The sequence below is a fragment of the Equus caballus genome, chromosome 7 (genome assembly GCF_041296265.1).
Source record: "Equus caballus isolate H_3958 breed thoroughbred chromosome 7, TB-T2T, whole genome shotgun sequence".
Lineage (NCBI taxonomy): Eukaryota > Metazoa > Chordata > Mammalia > Perissodactyla > Equidae > Equus > Equus caballus.
This window is the reverse complement of record NC_091690.1, coordinates 61,646,732-61,669,452: the sequence shown is the minus strand read 5'-3', so window position 1 is coordinate 61,669,452 and position 22,721 is coordinate 61,646,732. Positions and strand designations below refer to the sequence as shown.

The window sequence follows — 22,721 nt, the reverse complement described above, 5'->3', positions numbered from 1 at the left end:
CCAGGCATTTCTCTAGCATCTCTCCTAGTCAAAGCTTTCTTATTCTGGTTCCCATTCTCTCAGAATTTCTCTCTGCTGAGGGGCAATGAGTGACATGGGGTTAAACCGAGGAAATCAGCTACCACTCCAGGGGGTTATCCCTACAACTCTGGGGTCTTGCAAGATGGTGATGGGGCCCTGCAGTGCTACCCTCCCAGCCTGGAAATGACCAAGGGCACCCTATTTCATGCCTGACTCCTCTGAAGGAATCAATGTCTCACCTCCATCTGTCGTCCACTCTCAATCCTATGGGACTAATGGTTGGCTTATTGCAACAGCTTCACACCCACACTGCTCGCCTCTCATCTTTCTTCCTTCCAATCTCTCTTACCAAACAATGTCAGAGTCATCGTATCAAAAGTTCATTTTCATTACACCATTTTCAGGCTCAAAGACCTTTAGTGACTTCTAAGTGTCCACAGAATAGAGCCCATAATGCTTAGCTCTTTAATGACCGAATTCAATATACCTTCTGAAACCTATCTCCTGCTGCTCATCTGCACACCACTGCCTACTCTAGCAAACTGGCCTCCTCACTCCTGCCAGACACGCTCTGAATTCACTTACAATCTCTCACCTCTCACATTCTTCTCTCCTAGCAGGCCCTTCTCTTTCTCCTGCAGTGTAAACCTCACCCATTACAATCGACATCTCCTACTACACAGATAGCCTGCTCACCCTTCCTGTCTGCCTTCTGCAGATAGTTATTAAGTACCTACTGCTTGCCAAGCCCTGCATAAGGTGCTACTTAAACATTTGATGGTGATAGCATTTGGGTTCCTATTTAACATATTTCAAAATGCGCATTTTATCTCACTGAATAGTGTAAAGGTTAATGGCAGGGGTTTTAGAGTTTGATAACCAGTATTTGAATCTAGGCTCCTTGATAACATACTATATGTAGTCTGGGGTAAATTTAATTTTTCTGATAGATTTTCCATAAAATGGGGATAATAATTCCTAACTCATAAAGGTTGTTGTAAAGATGAAATGAATTAATGTGTGTCTCCTTTTAAAACCATGTGCCTTGTATAAAGTAAGTGATCAGTAAATGGCCACTGCTCTTATGATTATAATGATGATTTTTGCGGGGGGGGGGTAAAGACTATATATTCAAATTTGGAATTGTTTCATCTTTCTCCAGTTCAGCATTACCACAGAAAGACCATGTAATAATTACCTATTAAATGAGTGAAAAAAAAGGGAAACCAAGGGGAGATCTTGGCAAATGCAGCTTTTAAGAAAGTCTGCCCATGAAAAGCTCAAAAGCATTCTAACCTTCATATCTTCATCCATTCCAATGGCTTCTACTGTTATCTCTAAGCAGATAACATTTATAGCTAACTGTCTCCTGGATATTGCCACTTGGGTGTCCAATAGTCTTCCTCAAATTCCCTAAGTCCTTAACCAAATGAATCCTCTTTTCCTTTTTACTCCTTTTAAACCTTTGACTTCTGCTGTCCTCCTTCCCTCTGTAACCTCCTATCTCCCAGGTTCAAAACCATCTAACCTGCTTTGACTCCCCTCTGTCATTAGGTAACCACAACCAATAGGTCACCAAGTTCTGCTGATCTGAATTATCCATATCTTTCCCATCTGTTCCATGATCTTCACTGCTACTGCCTCGGATCAGCCCATTCATCTCTCATGTGACCACTGCAGTGGTCTCCTGACTGGTCTCTCCACTCTTGGATTCTCCCCATTCCATTTTTCTGAAGCACACCAAGGTTTCTCACTTTCTTGCCCCCAAATCTCCAGTGGCTTCTGACGCCTATAAAATAAAGCTCAAGCATCTTTGAGTAGCATTTAAGGCCTTCCATGATCTAGGCCCAATCTGTCCTCTGAATTTCCCCTTTCTCCACTCAATGCTCCATCCAAACTAAAAAACTACTTCCAATCTTGCATAAGGTCCGTATTTTCTTGACTAAATGCCATTTTACTCCTCAATTCCTATATCTCCTTGATCCAAATCCTACCATCCTTGCATGCCCCCAGGAACAGTTCATAAGGCACCTCTCTCCATGAAGTTTCCTTTCTGGAAGTTATCATCCCTCCTCTGAGTTCGCATAGCATTTTCCTCTCCCATCAGGCCACTGTGAGAATTTTCTCAACTGAAGAGAGCCACCTTGCCCAAAGTCACACCCCCTTGCCAGGGCAGCAGCCCTCAACCAATGACCAAAGAAGCAGGGGTCTGAAGGCCTGGCTCCCTTACCCCAACTCAGGATGACTTTGAAGGGCTATCCCAGCTCCAGAGCCTCCTCATGGGCTCAGTTGAGTCTTCCTTGAGAACTTACTCAGTCCAAATTCTTCTCTGCTCTCTCTTGCCTTCCCTCCCTTCTAAAGGTGTTCATCCCAAGAGCACTCCCCAATACGCTAATCTCCATCTCTGACACTGTTTCCCATGTAATCCAATTCTGACACTGAGTACAGGGATTTCACACATGGTGGGCCTGTGCATGACAGGGAGGCACTTGGCTCCAGCAATCTAGTCCAAGTTCAAATGCCCAAATGGCTGGTGCCCAGTGGAAGAGGACGCTCCCTTGGCTCCATTACCCAGTTGCACTCAGCACCTCCTCCCCAAAGCTGTTGGGACTGGGATGAGGGAGAGATTTAGGAGCTTGGGAAAGCTGTTGGGGAGGAAGGATATTCTCAGCTGAGCCTTCCTCCTGGCTCTGGGCAATGGCTGCTGTGGGAAAGAGTCAGGAAAGCAGTTCTCACTCCTCTTCGTGATTTACGCCACACAGCTCTGGGTGGCCTGGCCCGCCCCCTCCTCCCTGAATAAGAGGGGCCCACGAAACTTCACGGGCGCCCTAGCCCTGGGCTTTGGCTTCACTTCCGTCACAGCCTACTTCTCTTACATCTCTGTTTGCAGTTCTGCTTTCTGGCTGGGAAACCTTGGAAAGTCATCTTTTATCTTCTGAGTTGACTCAGAAGCTCCTCCAGACCACCCCTCCCCTCCTGCCATGCGGCCAACAACATCAGGGGCCAAAGATACCTGTGCCTTAAAAAACTCTGCCTCCCCTACTCAGCAGCTGCGAGGAGAGTGACTCAGTAGCAGGACTCGGTGGCATCAATGCTTATTTGTGGGTGACCACGGGCAAGTCACTTAACCTCAGCTGGCTCATCTGAGAAAAGACACACCCTTAACCCATTCTTCAGGACCCACCTTGGGGGTTTTAAAACCACTCCTTAGAACACTATGATCACAGTCACTGTGAGAATCAAACAAAATAATGAAGGGAAGTCTGCGTCAGCTCCAAAGTACCACGAAAGGGATAATGAGCAGAGAATCCCTACCTAGGTAGGGAGACCTTCATCTCTGCTTTTTGAGGCAACTGAAGAAAACACATCAGTAAACAAGAAAGACTGCAGCTTGGAACATTCTGAACCTTTGAAAGGGCAGCCCTGGGGGTGAGGAGGAAGGACCCCCCAGTAAACGCCAGTGGACGGCCAGTGGACGTGGACACGGCAGGTTGTGGATTGGGGTAATCAGGAAGCAGCCCAATCAGCCCTAATTGACTTGTTCCCATGCCAAACTATAGGCCCAATATTCCGAACTCCTGGTTTTTCCAGAGAAGCCAGAAATCCAAGTTGGTTTTTGTTTGTTTGTTTGCTTGTTTTAATGAAGTGCCCTGATTTTAAAATGTTGCCTACAAATTCATAATTTTCAAAAACCACTCAGGGCCAAATCAAACAGGTCTAGGGGCCAAATCCACTGGCTGCCCATTTGTGGCCTGTGATTCCCAGGGAAGGGGGCCCCCTCCACAGCTGCCCTGAGGCCTCCGCAGCCTCCTCCCTATGCGGCTGTCTGCGTTACAGCTGCCTCTTCCGCCTCCAGCAACGACACCATCCCTTCAAGGGCCTTCAGTGCTGTACAGACTTTATCATGGTTAATCCTCACAACAGGAAAACAAAGTTCGGAGAGGTTATCGTCTGCACACACAGGTAAATGGAAGATTTAGCACCAGAACCTAGGTCTGTCTGATTGCAAAGATTCTTCTCCATAGTTACCAGGACTAACCCCAGGGTTTCTCCAAAGTGAAACAGGAATATAATTGAAGGGGCGGGGGAGGCCCCAGGCCTTCCCTGTCCACTCCAGGGACCACTGGGCAATTGGTCAGCCAGTCACCCCGTCTGCTCCTCGTCTGCGGGCTCCTCTCTTTAGCAGCACAGACACAATCTACTGTAACTGTTTTTGGGTCAGTCTCTGACTAGCTGTGAGCTCCCTGTGGCTGGGCCTGTATATCATCTTTATCCCTGAACCCCCTGGGAGCTTTTACACAGTACATGTTTACTAAATGGTTGTGGAATGCAACTCATCTACTCATGTAACTTATGCTTTCCCTAGAGGCTCTGGATGTCTCTCTTTATTCTAGGCCTGCTCAAGTCCCACCTCCTCATGGTGACCCCAAAGCCCCTGTTTGTCTTCCTCTAAAATCACAGCAGTAGCTGTCTCCATCTCTCTGGTAATTAGCATTGAGAATTGAGAAGGTTCTCAAAATATGTTTATTGGAGTCAACGTATACTTGGTAGCTAAGGTTCTATTCTGAACTCATATCTTGGTTTCCCAACTCAAATGAAGCAATTTTGGGCCAGGGCCTCTGTTTTTCTCACTCCACATTCCTCGAAGCAGGGCCCTGGGTATACTTCTGTAAGTTGTGTCCTGATAAGAAGAGCAGTTGGAACCTGAAATTCAGCCTGTGAGCCCCTCACCAAGCCCCCGCGCCAGCCTGGAGGAAGGAGTGCCTTTTTTACTGGTTAAGTGGGGGTGTCTTTACATCATTCTTTCTAATTCTTCATAACTTGCACAAAGGCATTATATGTGTCAGTGGAGACCCCAGCTCTCCACTCCCAGCACTGTGCCTGGTACATGGAAGATGCTCATTGCATTGTTCATTCAACTCAGTAAGCATCTCCTCAGCACCTACTATGTACGAGGTTCCACTGCGGCTGAACTGTCCAGGAAGGTGGGGAAGATTAGTTTGCAGGACCTCAGCAGTGCTCCCCACAGGGCAGGCTGGAGTTAACTTCCCATTGAGTGAGCTCGCCTCCCTTAATTATAGATTCATCCTGGACACGCCCTGGAAACTTGCTTCTTCTGGGACTGGGACCAAAACCTGCACGGCCAAAGCAGTGCCAAGGCTTGTATGCAACTGGAGTCTAAGCAGTTAAGCAGGAAGGAGAAGCACAGGACAAATCACACCCAGACAGAGGTGTATGAAATGAGCTCTTCACCGTGGCTAGGACTGAAGTCCAAGGGCCTTGGCTGTGGCTCAGGCCTGGTTCCTGGGAGCCAAGCTCCTGCCCTACCTGCCCTGGTTCTGAATGTTACCACTCCCCTAGAGGGCCAGAGGGGCTGGGACACGAAGACAGGTAGGGAGAGAGAAGCTGCATTTGGTGCCTGATGGAGAGAGGTGGCTCAGGGAACTGGCAGGGATGGAGGGAGGGGGGCCCTTGAGAGGAGACAGTGCTGGCATGCCACAGGCTCCCAGTGCAGGCAGGGTGGTGCGAGCATTGGCCCTGAGGGGTACTAATACTGTACTGGGTCATCTCCACCCCTCCCAGCTCGTGTGTCAGGAATGCCCTCACCAAGCTGCCACCGGATGTTTTGTATTTTTGCTTCACCCATTTTGTCTGCAGCAGTGACAACAATCTTAGGTGCCAGAGGCCCTCACACTCTTCCAAAGAAGTCCCTACAGCAGGAGAAGACCTGGGGATGTAGTCAGAGGCTAACAAATTTCTACAGAGCTACGTGTTTTATATTTTTAAATTAACACAAACTTTGCCTTCTAAATTACATCCTGTTTATTATATAAAAATGTTTTCTCCTTAAATGTTTTGAGTAAAACTGGCATTTCAGGGAAAAGTGTCAGGTTTATTCAGTCACTTTGCATATACATCCCCCTACCCATCCACACCCTGCTGTGTACACCCAGGTGTGACGGTGTTGTTCATCATAAGCTTTTTCTCTTGGTGCAAAATGTCTCCGCCCTACATCCCAGTCTCTCTAAGGCCTAAGTGTCCAAACCCTACCCCTTAGCTCGAGGGGCCGTTCCAATGTCACCTCTCTTATGAAATCTTCCCAGATTCCCTTTAGGCTAAAAGTAATCTCTTTGAACACCCTTAGCTCTTACTTTGGGCCTGTTTATCAAGCTCCACCTTGTTTGTCTTTTGTGTCTCTGTCTTATTTTCCTCATGAAAAGTCAGCTCCTTAAGAAGAGGGTTTATGCCTGATGCCAGTACCCACCATGGAAACTGGCACTGTACATTTAGTAGATACTCAGTATGATCTGAACATATCTTCAGGCTACTATTACTAACGATAATAACACAGGGCAATGTCACATGGGTGCCCGGTTAATGCAAACCTCTGTTCCTGGTGCGTTTGTGCTTGGCTATGGTGTGGGCCTGGGAATGGGGTATGGCATCCTGCCTTCAGTGTTGCAATGCTCATTTTATAGCTGGGAATGACTCTGGTCCAAGCTGAACAGATTCACCCCACAACAGAACAACAGCAAAGAAAATAGGATCATACCTTAATATCGTCTTCTGGCCAAGAGTTCAGCATTGTTGCAAGATGGCCTTTGTCATGAATGGTGATAAACAGCCCACTAGGAGAAACAAAACATGTACACACAGAGAAAGCAGGCAGTCAGACTAGGAACAGAGCAAAGACCACAAGTACTGTGTATCATTGCATCGCATGTATCACTGCCCACAGGCCTGGGCAAGGAGGGGTCCCTGCCCAAAGCCCCAATAGTTTAGAGGGCCCTGCTCCAAATGCTCCTCTCCACAGGGCAAGGAGTCCACGGGGCCGAGGGATGTGCCCACCTGGAGCCTGTGCTGACCAAAGCCTGCACCCTCCCTTCCTCCATCTAGACCAAGCACACAGGACCCCAGAATTCTCTGACTGCTTGGCCCCAAGGCTGCTTCCAGGGGCTGTGTGGGCCTCCTCTCTGGGTCCCTCCTTCCAAGTACAGACCACACTGTGGTGGGTGGATTCCTAGGACTGCGGCTGTGACTGGAAATTGGACATGTGGGTTGGGGTCTCCAGACACATGTACATGAGGCCCCTGGCAGCGGGGGATGGAGCTAAGGATGGGAAGAGGGGTGGGCTGCTAGCTGTGAGCCAGTGTTCTCTGCACCACTAGAGTCTGAGAATTCTAAATTCACACTTGGCTTTCCAGACCATCGTGAAGGTATACTTGTAAAGGCAGGAGGATGGGACATATTTTACCTAACAGTTTATTAGCTTAATTTAGAATTTTTAATGTTTAGGCCCAGGTATGCGGACCTCAGTCTTCTGCTCTGGGATCAGAGGTGAGAGAAAATGCGTACCTGGGATGGGGGTGGGGGTGGTGCAGAGGATGGCAGGTTAGCTTGTGCCACTTTCTTCTTCTCCCTTTTTGTCCATGCACCTAACATAGAGGCTCCTTTTGCCTATGAAGTGCCAGGGTCAAACGCTCAATCTGTTTGGCCAGTGTGAGTGGCTGGGGAAGTGTGGAGAACAGTTGCCCCTTCTAATTTCCCTGGTTAAATCAGAGAGGACTTCTAAAAAACGCTTTGTGTGGCTTCGTGGGGTGCTCAGATTTTGGATCCATCATTTAAATCATGCCTCAGTCAATGCTGTAAACACCTAGGCCTTGCTCTTTGGTCTCACCAATCTTGTAAAACCCCCAACCCTGGATAAACCCACTTTCTGCAACCTGTGTGCCTCCACCCAGGCAGCCGAAGGCAGCTGTAGAAAATCCTACCACTGACTGGCATCACCATAAATTCACCACTGTTAACCCATGGGGACGGCCCAATCTTCGTTCTTACAGTGTTTCTCTGGTCAAAATTCACTCTTTTCACTCTTTGCAAAGAGTATTTTAAACTTCTCTGTTCTCAAACCTCCAACCACCTCACCTCTCCCACCTCTCATCACCATTCCCTTAGTGACCTTGCCTCTGATGGCACATGAAACCATGGGATGGCATCTCTGCCAGCTTCCCGCCAACAAACCAATGAACTTCTGCATCTGCAGCCAACCCCTTCATTCCTCCTGTTCCTACGAATTCTGCAGATCCTTACACTGTTGATTATCCATTGTCTCTCTCTCTCTCACGCTACTAGATTTTTCCATTAATTTCCCATCAGCTCTAAAATATGCCCAAGTCTTTATCATCTTAAAAACTTCTGGCTTCTGGTAGTGACAGAGTTGCTTGGACGGATAAAGCTTTCTTCAGATAACAATGACAAAATTATTAATTTTTAAACAATTTATATTATGTTATAAAATTTGGAGATATACATATATATGTATATATATTTTTAAGGCAATGGAGGTTGGCCAAAAGCAGGCCAAAACTGGAGGAGAATCTATATCTTGAAAGTTGCAAATTTGCAGGTTTTTGCCTGAGGGCAGTCTAGTCTGCAAGGAATTTAGGGCAGCAGAAAGCCAAAGCCTGACTAGCTTGAGGTTTCAGAGAACCGAGTTGGACCGGGAAGAGCAGCCAGAAAGTGAAGGGGGAATTTCTGGAAGGGAAGGAGTTGCAGAGAAGATGAACCCCAAAGTCTGTGTATAAAACCTGCCCAAATCATCGGCTGACGTTCAACGACACATCCAGGAGGGCCTGGCAAGAAAAGCTGCAGCTGGAAGCTTAAAGAACTGAGCTGAGATTTCCCCTGCTGCCAATGAGGAGAGACAGGGTTTGGAATTTGAGTCCAGCCACGTTAACTCCCTCGTGGGACAAAAATTACTCTTCTGAGGAACACAACAGAATCCAGAGTCCAAAAAATCCACAGTGCACAGAGGTCCCTTATCATACTCTGCTTACTTTATATATGTTAGACATTTTCCAAAATAACAAAATTTAAACAAAACAACAAAAAAACACTACCAAACCCCAAACTATTCTTGACTTCGAAATTCCTTGCCAAGACTGTTCTCTCTTTCCTCTCTTCCATAGCCAACCTTCTTAAAAATGTCGTCTGCACTAGCTACCTCGATTTCTTCATCTCCCATTGCAATATGTCTTTTCTCAATATCAGGCTGCCCAAACTGCTCTTCCTGAGGCCACCAATGACTTCCACATCCCTAAATGCAAGAGAGCTTTTAATCTTCATCTCCTTTGGCTTCTCAGCAGCATCTGACACTTTTAACCACTCCCCTCCCACCCTTTGGCTTCTGTGACTCTACTTTCTTCAAGATTTCCTCCTACCTCTCTGGCTGCTCCTCCTTAGTTTCCCAGGCTAGGTCATCCAGCTACTAGGTGTTATAATTCCTAAAAAAGGTGTACTATCCCACCTTCCTTCTTACTCTTATGCTTACTGTATGTGATCTCATCAGTGCCCAAGACTTCTGGCCAGTAGCTCTCAAATATCTGTACACTAGTTTCTTATCTTTGGTACTATTGACATTTTGAGTTGGATAATTCTTTGCTGTGAGGTGTGGGTTGTCCTGTGTATTGTAGGATGTTGGGCAGCATCCCTGGTCTCTACCCACTAGATGCCAGTAGCCCCCATATCCTGTTGTGACAAATAAAAATGTCTCCAGGGGCCTGCTGGTGGCGCAGTGGTTAAGTTTGCACGTTCCGCTTCTCAGCGGCCCGGGGTTCACCGGTTTGGATCCCGGGTGCGGACATGGCACCACTTGGCAAAAGCCATGCTGTGGTAGGCATCCCACGTATACAGTAGAGGAGTAGAGGAAGATGGGCACGGATGTTAGCTCAGGGCCAGTCTTCCTCAGCAAAAAGAGGAGGATTGGCAGTAGTTAGCTCAGGGCTGATAGTCCTCAAAAAAAAAAAAAAAAGTCTCCAGACATTTACACATGTCCCCTGGGCGGCAAAGTTGCCCCTGGTTCTGGATCATTTCCTAGACCTTTATATTTAACTGCCAGCTAACCCTCTCCCTTTACATGTCTCAAAAGCACTTCAAACTTAACATGTCCAAAACCAAATTTATGATCTAATCTTCTACCACTGACTCAAAGACAAGACAAAACAAAGACTTAAGCCAAACCTGATTCTCTTCCTTTGCTCCCTTTCTCAGTGAAAATTACCCCTGTACACGAATTTAACAGTCCCAAACCTCCGGAATCATCCTTGACACTTTCCTCTCCCCTTTTATACAACCTGTTGCCAAGTCATTCAATTCTACTTTCTAAATAGCTCCTGGTTCATATGCTTCTTTCATCCACCTCCCTGGTCCAAGTTCCTGACATCTCTTCCCTAAGGAGCCACAACAACTTTGTAACATCCCTTCTTGTCTCTCTCCAGTCTATTTTCTATACAGTAGAGAGAGTGACGTTCTTGAAATCAAAGTCTCACTACGTTATCCCTTGTGCTGAATATCCTTCGAGTCTTCCCATAATCTTAGAATAAAAACCAAAGTTTTTAACATGGCCTAGCTGTAAGGCCCTTGTCAACTTCTCCACTTCATTCTTACTTCCTTCCCCAGTTGTCAGCCACACTGGTCTTCTCTCCCTTCCTCCATGTGCCATGGTCTGCTTACCCCAGGGCCAGTTCACATAGTATGTCCTATTCCTGGCACACCTGCCTCTCCTTGCTCTTTGTTTACTTAATTCCTACTCATTCTTCTGATGACTTCCAAGTCAAAGCTAAGACTCTCTGTTCCATATTCTGAAAGTACCCCAACCCTACATATGCAAACTTATTATAGTTATTTGTGTGGCTATTTGGTTAATATCTTTCCCCCTCAGTAGAGTGTAAGCTTCATTGGGACAAGGTCTGCAATTTTTTTTGTTGCTGTTGTAGTTTACCACTCTATGCCCAGGCTTAGTCTATAATAGATGCTCAACATATAATTTTTGAGTAAGTGGAGAAGTGAGTAAGTGGACTATGATGATGCTTGAAAGTTGAGGGATGAGGATGAAGGCTACTGAATAAAGTTGGAGTGAAGGAAATTTGATATGTTGTATCATGCGCAAGGGGTCATTGTGCTGGGCTGGGTGGTGCTGGGCTGTGCCCTGTGGCTTAGACTGGGAAGATGTGCATACGAAGGCAGGTGGACAGGCCAGGGAAGAAGAAAACCCCACAGCTTAAGACTTGGGGGTTGCAGGGCTCTTTCCACCATATTGATGGGGGGCAACGTGAGTGTCTGATTTAACTTACTCATGAGGTTTGAGAGTAAGTTCCAGGCATTTTGCCGTGCCATTCTGAAATGACCATGACAAAAACTAAGCTTCAGATTGCCTTCTTGGAACTTGTTTCTAAGGATAATCTCTAGACAATCTGAGTTTGGAAAATCACATTGTTTTGGTAATAATGAACTTTAAGGCCTGCCTTGGATGAAAAAAGCAGTCACATGTGGGCATCCTGAAATTTAAATAGAGGTACCTGCCTTGGTGGCAGCAGAAGGGTCAATGGGCCAAGTTGAGCCTCTAAGCCTGGAACCTTTTAAAGAATCTCTTTCTCTACCTCCAAAACAGCCACTGCCCTGAGGAGGTCTTGTTAGGGGTGTATCTTTGCCACTTTCCATATTTACAGAGCTGTAGCTCTAATATCCATAAGCAATTTCCCCCTAGGTCATCCAGAGCTAGTCCCACGGAACAATAACACTAAAAAGGAAGCTAATTCTTTTGAGCTGGAAGAACTGGGTCCCAGCTGATGACTCACCGAGTGACCCTGGGGAAGTCACTTACCCAGAGTAATTAATCCCAGTGATGCATTCCCAGCTTCTTGAAGCTTTTAACTCTGCCCTGTTCTGGAAATGTCCCTCACCCAAACAACTCTGGTTCTCAACATTCCCCTTATCAGACAGAGGCTTAGTAATGACACTTAGCAAAAAGCTCACACATTAAGGGATAAGATCCAGGCACTATTTTGGACCTTAGCAAAGCTCTGATGTGGTTAATTCTAAACACAGGAAAAGTGTGATTACACAATTTATCTGGTACATTAAAATAGCTCCTCTTTGTTGAAGATAAGGAGAGGGAGGAGGGACACAAAATGAATATTTTTACATTTAAGTTCGAACTACTAAAATTTCAAAAGACCTTTTTTCTCTTTTTTGCTATATAATTTTACGCTCAGCAGAGATCACACCGCAAAAACACCACCCTTTGAAATGTATTAAAAGAGTTTTGAATCACTTCTCAAAATGCTTTTCCATCTATTACCTAAATTTCAGCTACAAATGATCCCAAAAGGATTGCTCTGGATGGGGATTTTGAGATATCTGGTCCAGACCTCATTATATAAAGGAAGACACAAGTCCAGAGAGTTAAAGTGACTTGTTCAAGGTCACACAGCTCATAAGCAGCAGAACCTGCCTGAACCAGGGTCCTGAGTCCAGTGCTCTCTCCACTGACCCAGGCTGCTGTCTCTCTGGGCCTCGAGTTTCTGACAAACAGCTAGCGGTGCAGAGTGAAATGCTCCAAAGAGAGATGTGTGTGGGGGCCATTAATGAAATATTTTTCTCTGAGGCATGTTGGAGAGGAAGTAAAATGTGCAGAGTGAGGGATTATGATAATAAGCAATTGGATTACAGGTTCCAGCAGGATCCTACAGGGGTCTCTGGCCCATCCACCCATTTCCTGGTAGAACTGCATCTAGACCAGCTCAGAAAGAAGACACTCTCAGGGCCTGGAAGAAAACCTCTTGAATGCCCTCAGCAAACTATTTTCAGGTTTAGCCACTTTCACTCAGGGGACACCGTTTCTCCAGTAATACCTGGTGATGGGGCTGGTTCTTATCTCTGCTTCCATGACGTTCTGATCAAGGAAGGAATGCTGACACTCACGCCTCTGCATTCCTTCTTAGTGGCTTCAGGAAGAGTATCCAGGCCATGGGAGGTGCTCCTATCTACACCTGCTTAGTCTCCCCCTGAGACCTCAGACCCACAGGAATTCCTGAGGCTGGAATGGGGATTGTCAAGTAACTTCCAATAATACCAAGTACTGAAAGCGATGAGGCTGCACGTGACTCAAGTGACGTTTTAGAGAAATGGCAGGGGGGAGGTAGCATAGATGAGAGGTTAAATAACCTCAGCACCCGGGCTCAGAGTGTGCCTCCGCTGTTCACCAGCCACGTGGGCTGGACAAGTTACTCCCCTTCCTCAAGCTTCAGTTCCTCATTTGTAAAACGGAGAACATACCACCAGCCGCTTCATACCTTTCTTTGTCATAGGATTAACTAAGACAATGCATATTAGATAGCTCATGACAGCCTCTGCTGGCGCTCAGTAAGTGCTCAGCAAATGGCAGTTCTTAGCATTGCTGAGTTAGCTTGGTGGTTAAGAGTACAGGCTCCGGAGTCAGGCTCCCGAGTCAGGCTCCCTGGGTTCGAATGCTGCCAAAATGCCCAGTGAGGTACCTGGCTCAGAATAAGTGCTCAGTAAATGTTAGTAGCTAATTATCAATTCATATTTTAACTAGAATTATATCAAGTCAATGTGCTGTTTGTCAGGAGCCATGATTGACAGTTATATGTGCCTCTGGTGAAAGGAAGGAGGGCAGTCATAGAGTTCGGTAGAAAATCTTGGATTATGTATGTCACTGAGTGGGGGCAAAATAAGTGTCTTTGGTGATGGACAGTTGGTACTAGAAGTTTTCCATGTTCCCTGCAAGAGCTAATATTCAATGAGAGTGAGATCAAGCCCAGACTGAAAGGGAAAACAAGGCAGAAAAGGGCAATATTCATTCATTCATTCAATCATACATTCATTAATTCATTCACTCACTCACCCATTCATTCATTCATTCCTCCATCTATTCATTTATTCAGTAGTCATTTCTGAGTATCTGTGTTCCCAGGACCCTGTAAGGCCCTTTACATACATTATCTTAACTCTCATGCAACACTATCAGGTGGGCATCATCACCATTCTATAGATGAGATTAGAGTTGAGATTCAAACACAGGTCTTCTGGATCCCAGAAACGAGGCCCCCATAGATGTGTGATTTGGGGCACGTCACTTCACCTCTCTATGCCTTAGTTTTCTTGTCAGTAAAATGGGAACAATGGCTTCCTCATTATGAGCAACTGTAAGGATCAAACATAACAAGTTCACAGAAACCCTGCACACTGTAAAGCCCTGTAGACATGTGAATCTTAATATTTGTCTGCCTTTGCCCAATATGGTGAGTCTGAGAGGGGGTATTAAAGCTCCCTCTAAAAGCACACCCTCTCTCTGGTTCCCTGGCGGCCCTTTGTGGATGAACGGGGTAGCGATGTAGGTGCCAAGGAGCTCTCTGTGTTCCACAGCTGGGTCCGTTTCAATCTCCTCCCCACAGGAACGCGTAATGCCCCCACAAGGCACTGCCTTTGACAGCTTGTGCGATGTTATCATCCTGCTCTGAGGCACAAAGGGAGGCAGGAAGGTGGGAAGCTCCAGGAAGCCTTGGGCTGGCTCTGCTGAGACACAGAGGCATTTCCAGCGTTTAGTGAATTATAGGCTGCCCCGGGGATCCCAAGGTGCCGGACATCCTGCAGTGAGCTACAGTAACCTGAGCATTCGTCAAGGCTAACAACTCCTCTGAGTAATTAGAACAGAATGTCCTTCACTGCTCCTGGTGCTGCGAAGACTGGCATCTGGGATAGAGGTCCTCATGGGGATCTCTAGCCATTAACAGCCATTAACTGAAACAGGAAAAAAACAAAAATAAATTTAGCTACTGATTACTTCTCCCCAGTTTTTCCTGTTTACTTCAGGGAAGCAATTTTAAACTTGAGGGAAGTAAAAATATATATAAAAATATAAATATATGAATATCGCAAGCTGCCAACCTATGGGATCCAGGGCTTACATGAGTACATGTTCTGCTTCATATAATATACAGCATATTCCTGAAAAATTGTGAGTAAATAAAATATATATTCCTACCATTATATTGTATGTGTACCTGGGAGGTTGCTGTTTAAAGGGAACCTGCAGAGAATTGTTCGGGAACATAAATCACTGTCCCCTGATTTATGGCTTTCACGAGTTTGGACTTCTTTAGTTTAGTTTCTAGAAACAGAAGCCAGGTTCTCTCTTAGCTGAAGTTTGGTCCTCAGGGCCCACTGACCAAAGCTGAGAAGTGGCCAGAGAGGTGGGGTGGCTCCCTCCTGCATGCAGCTCTGGGGTAGTGTGTGGAGAGAAGAGGGGATGGATTCATGCTTAACAAACACTGCACTGAGCACCTACTCTATTGTCTCACATACTCAACTCATTTGGCCTGAAAGCCATATCTATTACAGGCTGTTCATCCTGGAACAGGGGTGACATGACGCTTGGGGATGGAAGTGTTGAACGGAGGGCCAGTGTGTGATTCACCATCTTCTCCTTTTCCTTTGCTACGGTGACATGTACAGTTCCAACGAGGCTGCTTCATTAGCCTGGTCTGGGAGAGGGGAAGACACAGAGCCCAGCCGCTCACTGACCCCAAGAGACATGATGCAGCAGCACAAAATAAACTTGGTTAAGTGCTGAGATTTTAGGGTTGTTTGTTCCACAGCATAACCTAGTCATGGTACACTCTGTTCAACAAAATCTTTCAGACATGCCCATTATGTAAAACAAAATATTGGAGCTCTGATTAAAGCAGAGGGGAGGGTCTTCCCACTTTCAGAGTTGTCTTACTCCTCTTCATCTCAGCAGTCATTGTTCCTATAACAGAGCCCAGGCAATGACAGCAGAGGAAAAGAATTCCCGACTGGAAACGGTGCTATGGCACTGCGAGTTACTAAATGTTATTTAGGAAATTATGTCCTTAATGCATATCTCCTCCTGCTAGACTGTATATTCTATGAGGGCAGGACAGCATGTACCTTATTCACTGCTAGAACCCAGGGCCTCACATGGTGTAAGCACACAACAGCCACTCCACAAGCAATGTATGTGTTGGGTATGCTGAGTGGTTGAGGACCCGGGTGCTGAAATCAGGCAGATATGGCCCTTTATCTTCTCAGTTATAAACTAGGCATATGGTAATTCCTACCTCAAAGTGCTTCTGTGAGGAATAAATGAAATAATATGTATTGGGTACATGGCACAGTACTTGGTGTGTCTTAAATGCTCCGTAAGTGGTAGCTGATACTGGTTACTTATCACGAAATCACTATGTTATCACTACAGTGATATGAATTTTAGAATTGAGTTACACGAGAGAGAAAGAAAAACAAAGATAATGTTCACTTAGAAGAATGTTATTTCTTGAGAAAAAGACTCTTAACCCTTATCTTAGCCTGCAGAGGAGTGATCCTTAGAAGTTTCCTAAAATAGAATTGGGGGAAAAAAAAACCCAACAAAACCCACTCAAGTAGACAACATTCATTTAGGCTTCTTGGCACCAAGTCCAACAAAAAAAGGAGGACTTCATTAAAACAGGGCCAGTGACACGAGGCAGAGCGCAGCGGCCCGTCTCAGGAGGAGGGACGCGCACTTTCAACTCTGGAACAAAGGCTCGCTGTTGCCATGAAACCACCATTCCACACATTTTTGGCAGGAAGGGAACCTGTCCTCTGAAAACCCGCAAGAGGCTATTTTTGAAGGCCAGCAGCAGTCCCCGGGAATCAACAGCACAGCGGGAGAAAGTGGGTCTGAGGAGCCCGAGGACGAAGCGAGGCAATTGTCCAAGCCGTGCAGGAACTTAAAAATCACCTTCTCTGGTTCTGTGAAATGTCCTCAGGACAGTGTGACTATCATGGGGGACTTGTTAGTGGTAGGTCGCTCACAATCCTTCTCTGGTTTTATTTTCTATCTTGAGGAATGTTTTGATTATTTTAACCCACGAACAACCAGAGCTAATTTCCGGTACCGTGGACAGCCCATCCTGTTTCCATTCTATCTCCCTCTGAGATGGCATATTACAAAGGGAGTGCGTCCCCTCCCTGCCCCGTGGAGGCCCCCTTTCCTTCTGAGCCTCCCAGATGACAAGTGCTGTGGAGTGCTCCTGTGTGTGGCGTGAGGTGTAACGGTGTGGACAGTGACATCTGTCCACGTGGCTCCTTCAGTGGGACTTCGGAGTGGCCAGGGCTTCCTGGATTTCTCGTGCTCGAGGTTAACAGCTGTGCTGGCCCCTGCGCAGACTTCAGGCATTCTGCTTTGTGCCAGGCATTGTGCTGGGCACATGGGAAACCAGGATGAAAAAGACTTGATCTCTGATCCAGTGGGGTTTTCTGATCTAGACAGACCAGAAAAAAAATACAGTACAATTGGGTATAACAAAGACATTATAGGAGGACAGAAGAACCACAGGACAAGCAGGCTTAGGGTGGCTAAATCACAGAGTGAGAGAGTACAAAGCCAGGTCTGGAACCCCCATTCTAGGGCCTGTTGGTCCCCCCTCTCACTCTCTCTCACTGTTGTTGCTGTGGGATGATGCTCCCCAAGTAGACTTGAAGCATCAGAAAGGCAGGGACCATATCCTCCACTTCCATTGATTTCCATGGGTCCCCTGATACAGCCCTATAAACATCATACCCACGTTGGAAAGGGATTTCTGAATAGACGGCCTATTCCTTTCTCTCCCTCCATCTAGGTGGGAATGGAGTGGTGAGGACAAAGGCAATAGAAGTTTTTCTACTTCTATACCAGCTACGTGATTTGGGAAAGTTACCAGACCTCTTTGAGCCTGTTTCCCTCTATGAAAAACGTAGAAAGTAGATCAGATCACCTCTAAAAGTCTACAATTCTGTGAGATAATCTAGCAAGACCTGCAGGTGTCTCTGGAATAGTTGCAAGAGCATGAATTTGGAGCTAGACAGACCTGGGTTCAAATCCAGATCTAACCTGTATTTGCTGTGCAAACTTGCCAAGTTACTTAACCTCACTGAGTCTCAGTTGCTCATTACTAAAATGAAGTTCTAATGAATAATTAATTTAATAATTAAATCCATCCCACTAGGTTAGCATGAGCGTTAAATAAAATAATATAATGTCAGGCACAAAGTAGCCTCTTGATAAATCTTAAGTTGGAGCCTAAGGAGTGTTTGCCAAAGGAATGAATGTCAGTTCCCCTCCAAGAGACAGAACTTCATGCCATGGTTCACAGATAGGATGACTATATATTCTGGTTCACCTGTATCTTGACATAATTACTGTTTGTTTTCCTTTTCATTCTCAAAAACTCACTGATCTACAGTTCCAGTCTATTAAATTCAATACTGCAAACATTTATTGGGTGCTCACTATGAAAAGTCAAGCTACTCTTCTGGTGGCATCGTTTTGAATCCTTTCTCTGCGTAGTCATTAATTTTAATCCTAGGAACAACACCTAGCATCTGCGAAGTGGCTCGTATCACCCAGTCTTTTGCTCTCTACAACTTTCTGGAATGGTCTACAATGTCCTCTCTGCCAAACTCTGCAGAGATGGTGCTGAACCCAGACAAAGGATGGATAGAGCCTTGAAGGTGGTAGACCCACCAACCTCAGGCTGGTCTTGGCTCCTTGGGCACCTGATCTTTGGCCTCAGGTAAGTCATGTCATTGTGACCTCAGTTGCCACATGTAAAAAGTAGAAAAGAAAGAAAGAAAAGAAGTGAACATTTACTTAGCTCCTGCTACGGTCTGAATGTGTCCCCCTAAAATTCATATGTTGAAATCTTAATGCCCAAAGTGGTGGTATTAGGAGATGGGACCTTTGGAAGTGATTAGGTCCTGAATGGGATTCGTGCTCTTATAAAAGAGACCTGAGAGAGCTCTTGCGCCCCTTCTGCCCTGTGAGTACACAAGGAGAAGTCTGCCACCCAGAAGACAGCCCTCACCCGACCATGCCAGTGCCCTGATCTCAGACTTCCAGCCTCCAGAACTGTGAGAAATAAATTTCTGTTGTGTATAAGCTACCCAGTCTGTGGCATTTTGTTATAGCAGCCTGAACAGACTAAGACAGCTCCCATTGGGAACATTCTACAAATTCTACATGATTTACTCTTTGCCACGAGTCTGGGAGGCAACTAACATTCCCATTTACACCTGAGAGCACTGAGGCTCGAGGAGAGAACATCACTGAGACAGAAAGGAGCCTAAGCAGCAGGGGCCAGCAGGTGAAAGCCACTGTGCCTTCCTGGCACTCTTGTTGAAGTTTCAAGAGATATTCATAAAATACCAAGCCATTTAGAAGACAGGTTAAATAGACAAAAACTGGAATAGGTTTTTAATTATTTTTACTATTTTTTTGCTTCCTGGAATTTGCAAGTATCATATATTGTTCCAGTGTCTTTGATTATGAGATGCTTTTTGGCAGGAGAAAACTGTTAGAGTTGAATTCTAAGGGTTGGGGAATTTCTCCATCTGTTCTGCTTGAATAAGAAGGATCCTGATAAGGTGTACAAATAGCTGAAGAATAAAGTGCAGTTTTCATTAAAAAAGCATGTGTACATGGAAAAGCTGATCAAGCGTGCCCTGTATCTCCAGACACCATTAGCTGACTGAACAATTTATAATCAGGAGGGAAAAAAGGCCCCATGGATGTAAATGTCAGCTGAAACTGACACCCCGTCCAAATAGCAAATCACTTCAGAATCTGAAAATTCTAATTTTGCAACACGCAGATGCTTCCCATTAGAACAGGGAAGGTTAATGTGGTTTCAGCTGTTACTTGAAAATATTAAAATGTGCCAAGAAAACTCAGAAAGAGTTGGTACAAAAGAGTTTCTTTTTCTACTGAAATATTTACTCCTCCAAAAATAATAATCAGAGAGGCTTCAGGCCCCCTTTTCCCTGAGAAGTCACATTTAACACTCTTCACTTTCTTTTATGGCTGTGAACATGGCACAGACCCACACATGCCTCCACTTTATAAAACAAACAAACACCTTCCTGCCTTCTAGAAAGGCTCTGGTTAATCTGGGTCTCTGGGCAATAAGTGTTTTTGGAACGTGGCTCTGTTCTAACACAAACTTCTGATATATCCAAAGCAAATAACTATCAAACCTGAGAGTCTGAAATCTCTATACCCCTGATTCAGAGGCCCTGCCAGTGAGTTGCTTGTTTACAGGTATGTGCAAGATAGGGAGAGAAAAACATCCTGTTTCTTTTTCCAAAGTGGGTTTGCAAAGTAGTCACCCGTATTTTTTTCCACTGAGTCATACATCTCTGCACCCTCAGTAGTGAGAAACAGGCTAGCAGCTCAGAACCCTATCAAGATTCACTGAAACAATAGGACAAGCCAAGGACAAGCTGAAACTGTAAAAATTCACATCCATTTTATGCTAGCATTTATGAGACAATTCTACGGGCAGGCATCTGAGTCCTATCTTGAAGTAATTTGTAAGCGGAAGACTCTGCCCACTTTAATTTATCATGTAAACATTTCTGGAGTTATCGTTGCATATTAGTCATGAAAGCCGGAATTTAATAAAGGAGAACAGAATGCAGTTTTCAAAGAGGACAAAAGTTCACTGGGAAAACATATGTGTAAATCTCAGGGCCCCTGATCACTGGAAGCAAATGTAAGAGACAGCTAAAGGCCTGGAACCAAATGGCTGAAAGGGTCACTCATCAGGTGTAATTAAGCAGGGGGTAGGGGAGTGGAGGGGGGTTCGACTTAATTAGTCATTTTGACTGAGTTTAGTCTCCAAACTATAAATCTTTTTAAAGGAAGAAATATCAGACATCTCAAGATTAGGAATGTTCAAAGCCAAGAAAGTATTTGGTCTGAAATGACGGAAAAGATGTGTGCTTGTCTGGTCAGGAATAAGTCCCAACTGGACCCATTCAATTCAAAACACAGTGTTACGGTGAAGTCCAAGAGTGGAGGCTCAGACAGACTGACTCAAATCTCAGGTCTTCTAGTTAGTAACTGAGTGACCTTGGCAAATGACTATATTTGAGCCTCAGTTTCCTCACCTGTAAAAGAGGGGTAATAAAATGTTTCTAATAAAGTTGTATATGACAATTAAAAGAGATAATATACGGAAAGAGGTTAGTACAATGCCTGGCACATTTAGTAAGTGCTCAATAAATGGAAGCTATTTTACTATTACTATTCCATGTAAACTATCCCAGAGAATTCTTTGCATCCCAGGCATACCATTAGTAGAGGAATGTAATGAGTAAGACTAAAAAAAAGTCAAAGTGATCTGAATTATGCTGGTATGAGCTATCTGCTTGCAATAGTCCTGCTTTTTCTCTATTAGAATACCTTAGGTCTATATAGCTAAACTTCAAACTATCAGATGACAGAAATATCAAACGGGAGCTCAGTCTTAATCAGTTCAGGAGACTGTGACAATACTGGTGCCACTATGAAACATTTTTACCATTAGGCTGAGAAACAAAGTAGGTCTTGCCTTTCTTTTCTATTGCCTTGTGTAAATAAAACCACCCATTTATGAATTATCTCAACAATTATTTATTAGACCCCTTTATGTAATAGGCACTGTTATAGGCACTTGGGATATTTATTTTAGTGAACAAAACAGACAAAAATCCCTGCCCTTACGGAGCTTATATCCTTTCATTAATTCATTCCAGTATATGGCATCTGCCATACTAGGAGGTAAAGAAAGGGAAAGGACAAACATACAAAGATGAGTAAGACACACAGTCTGATAAGCTCCCTGTCAGAGCAGAGAGAGAGCAGATCTGTAAATAACTACGGGATTATAATGCAGTAAGTTCATTAGTAGAGTATTAGCAGAGGCCACTGTGGACAGACACAGAAGAGGGAGCAAAATATTCTACAATTGAGGGAGGGAGGACAGAGACTAAGGAGGTGGCGAGAGATGGAGACATCTGGGCTGGATTTTCAAGGGCAAGCAGTTTATTTGGGTAAGGTGAGGACAGGGCAGCAGGTAGAGCAAACATCTGCTGGTTTCTGTCAATTAGTGAAGCATCTGGTAAGATTAATACTTGGCAAGAATTAATATTTGGTAGGATGTAACATTAAAAGAAAGTCCAATGTATAAACTAAAGTAGCTTATTTCAAAACTCAACTGTTAGCAATCCCTGACTAATTAAACTCTGTTTTTTGTTTTGTTTTCAAACTGGGACTAAGTGAAAAACAGCCTTTATTTTCCCATCAGGTGAGAATAGTTGAGTCAGCTCCAGCTTGGGTTTGCTTTCTGACAGAAATTCTCTGCTCACCCAGGGTAGAGTTTATGAAACTATGGTCTATGTGCTACTGGTGTGGTCCATAAGCTTCCTGCAGAGGATAAGGTGTGGGCAGTTTTAGAATGGAGAATCTTGGGCCCCACTTCTGACACAATGAACCAGAATCTCGGGAAAGGGAGCTGGAGTCTGTAACTTTTATTTATTTTATTTTTATTTTTTTTTAAAGATTGGCACCTGAGCTAAGAACTGTTGCCAATCATTTTGGTTTTTTTTAATTGCTTTTTCTCCCCAAATCCCTCCAGTACCTAGTTGTATATTTTAGTTGTGGGTCCTTCTAGTTGTGGCATGCGGGACGCCACCTCAGCATGGCCTGATGAGCGGTGCCATGTCCACGCCCAGGATACGAACTGGAGAAACCCTGGGCTGCTGAGGCGGAGCGCGAGAACTTAACCACTCGGCCACGGGGCTGGCCCCTGTAACTTTTAATAAGTGGACTCATGAAAGTTTAAAACCACTGGTCTAGGTAAAGGTTTACTCTCAAACACTGCCCTCCCAGTTTGAGAATCAAAATTACCTAATTACCTATGATCATAATTATTCTAGCCAGCACCTCACCTGATTTTATTCTACCATTACTTGAGTTCAAATTGCCTGTACCATCTTTGTCCAGAAATAGAGAAGTTTCTCTGCTCCTCACTGCTGGT

The 22,721-nt window shown here is 45.0% G+C and overlaps 1 protein-coding gene across 5 annotated transcripts in view; it reads right to left on the bottom strand.

The window, feature by feature from the left end:
* ME3 (malic enzyme 3) overlaps positions 1–22,721 on the bottom strand; it is a 179,624-nt gene that overhangs the window by 57,380 nt on the left and 99,523 nt on the right. For all 5 annotated transcript variants that reach the window (XM_023645604.2, XM_023645605.2, XM_070274196.1 and 2 more), the window contains one exon: positions 6,575–6,650. In XM_023645604.2, the coding sequence (XP_023501372.1) occupies positions 6,575–6,650 (76 nt within the window). The remainder of the gene's footprint in view (positions 1–6,574; positions 6,651–22,721) is intronic.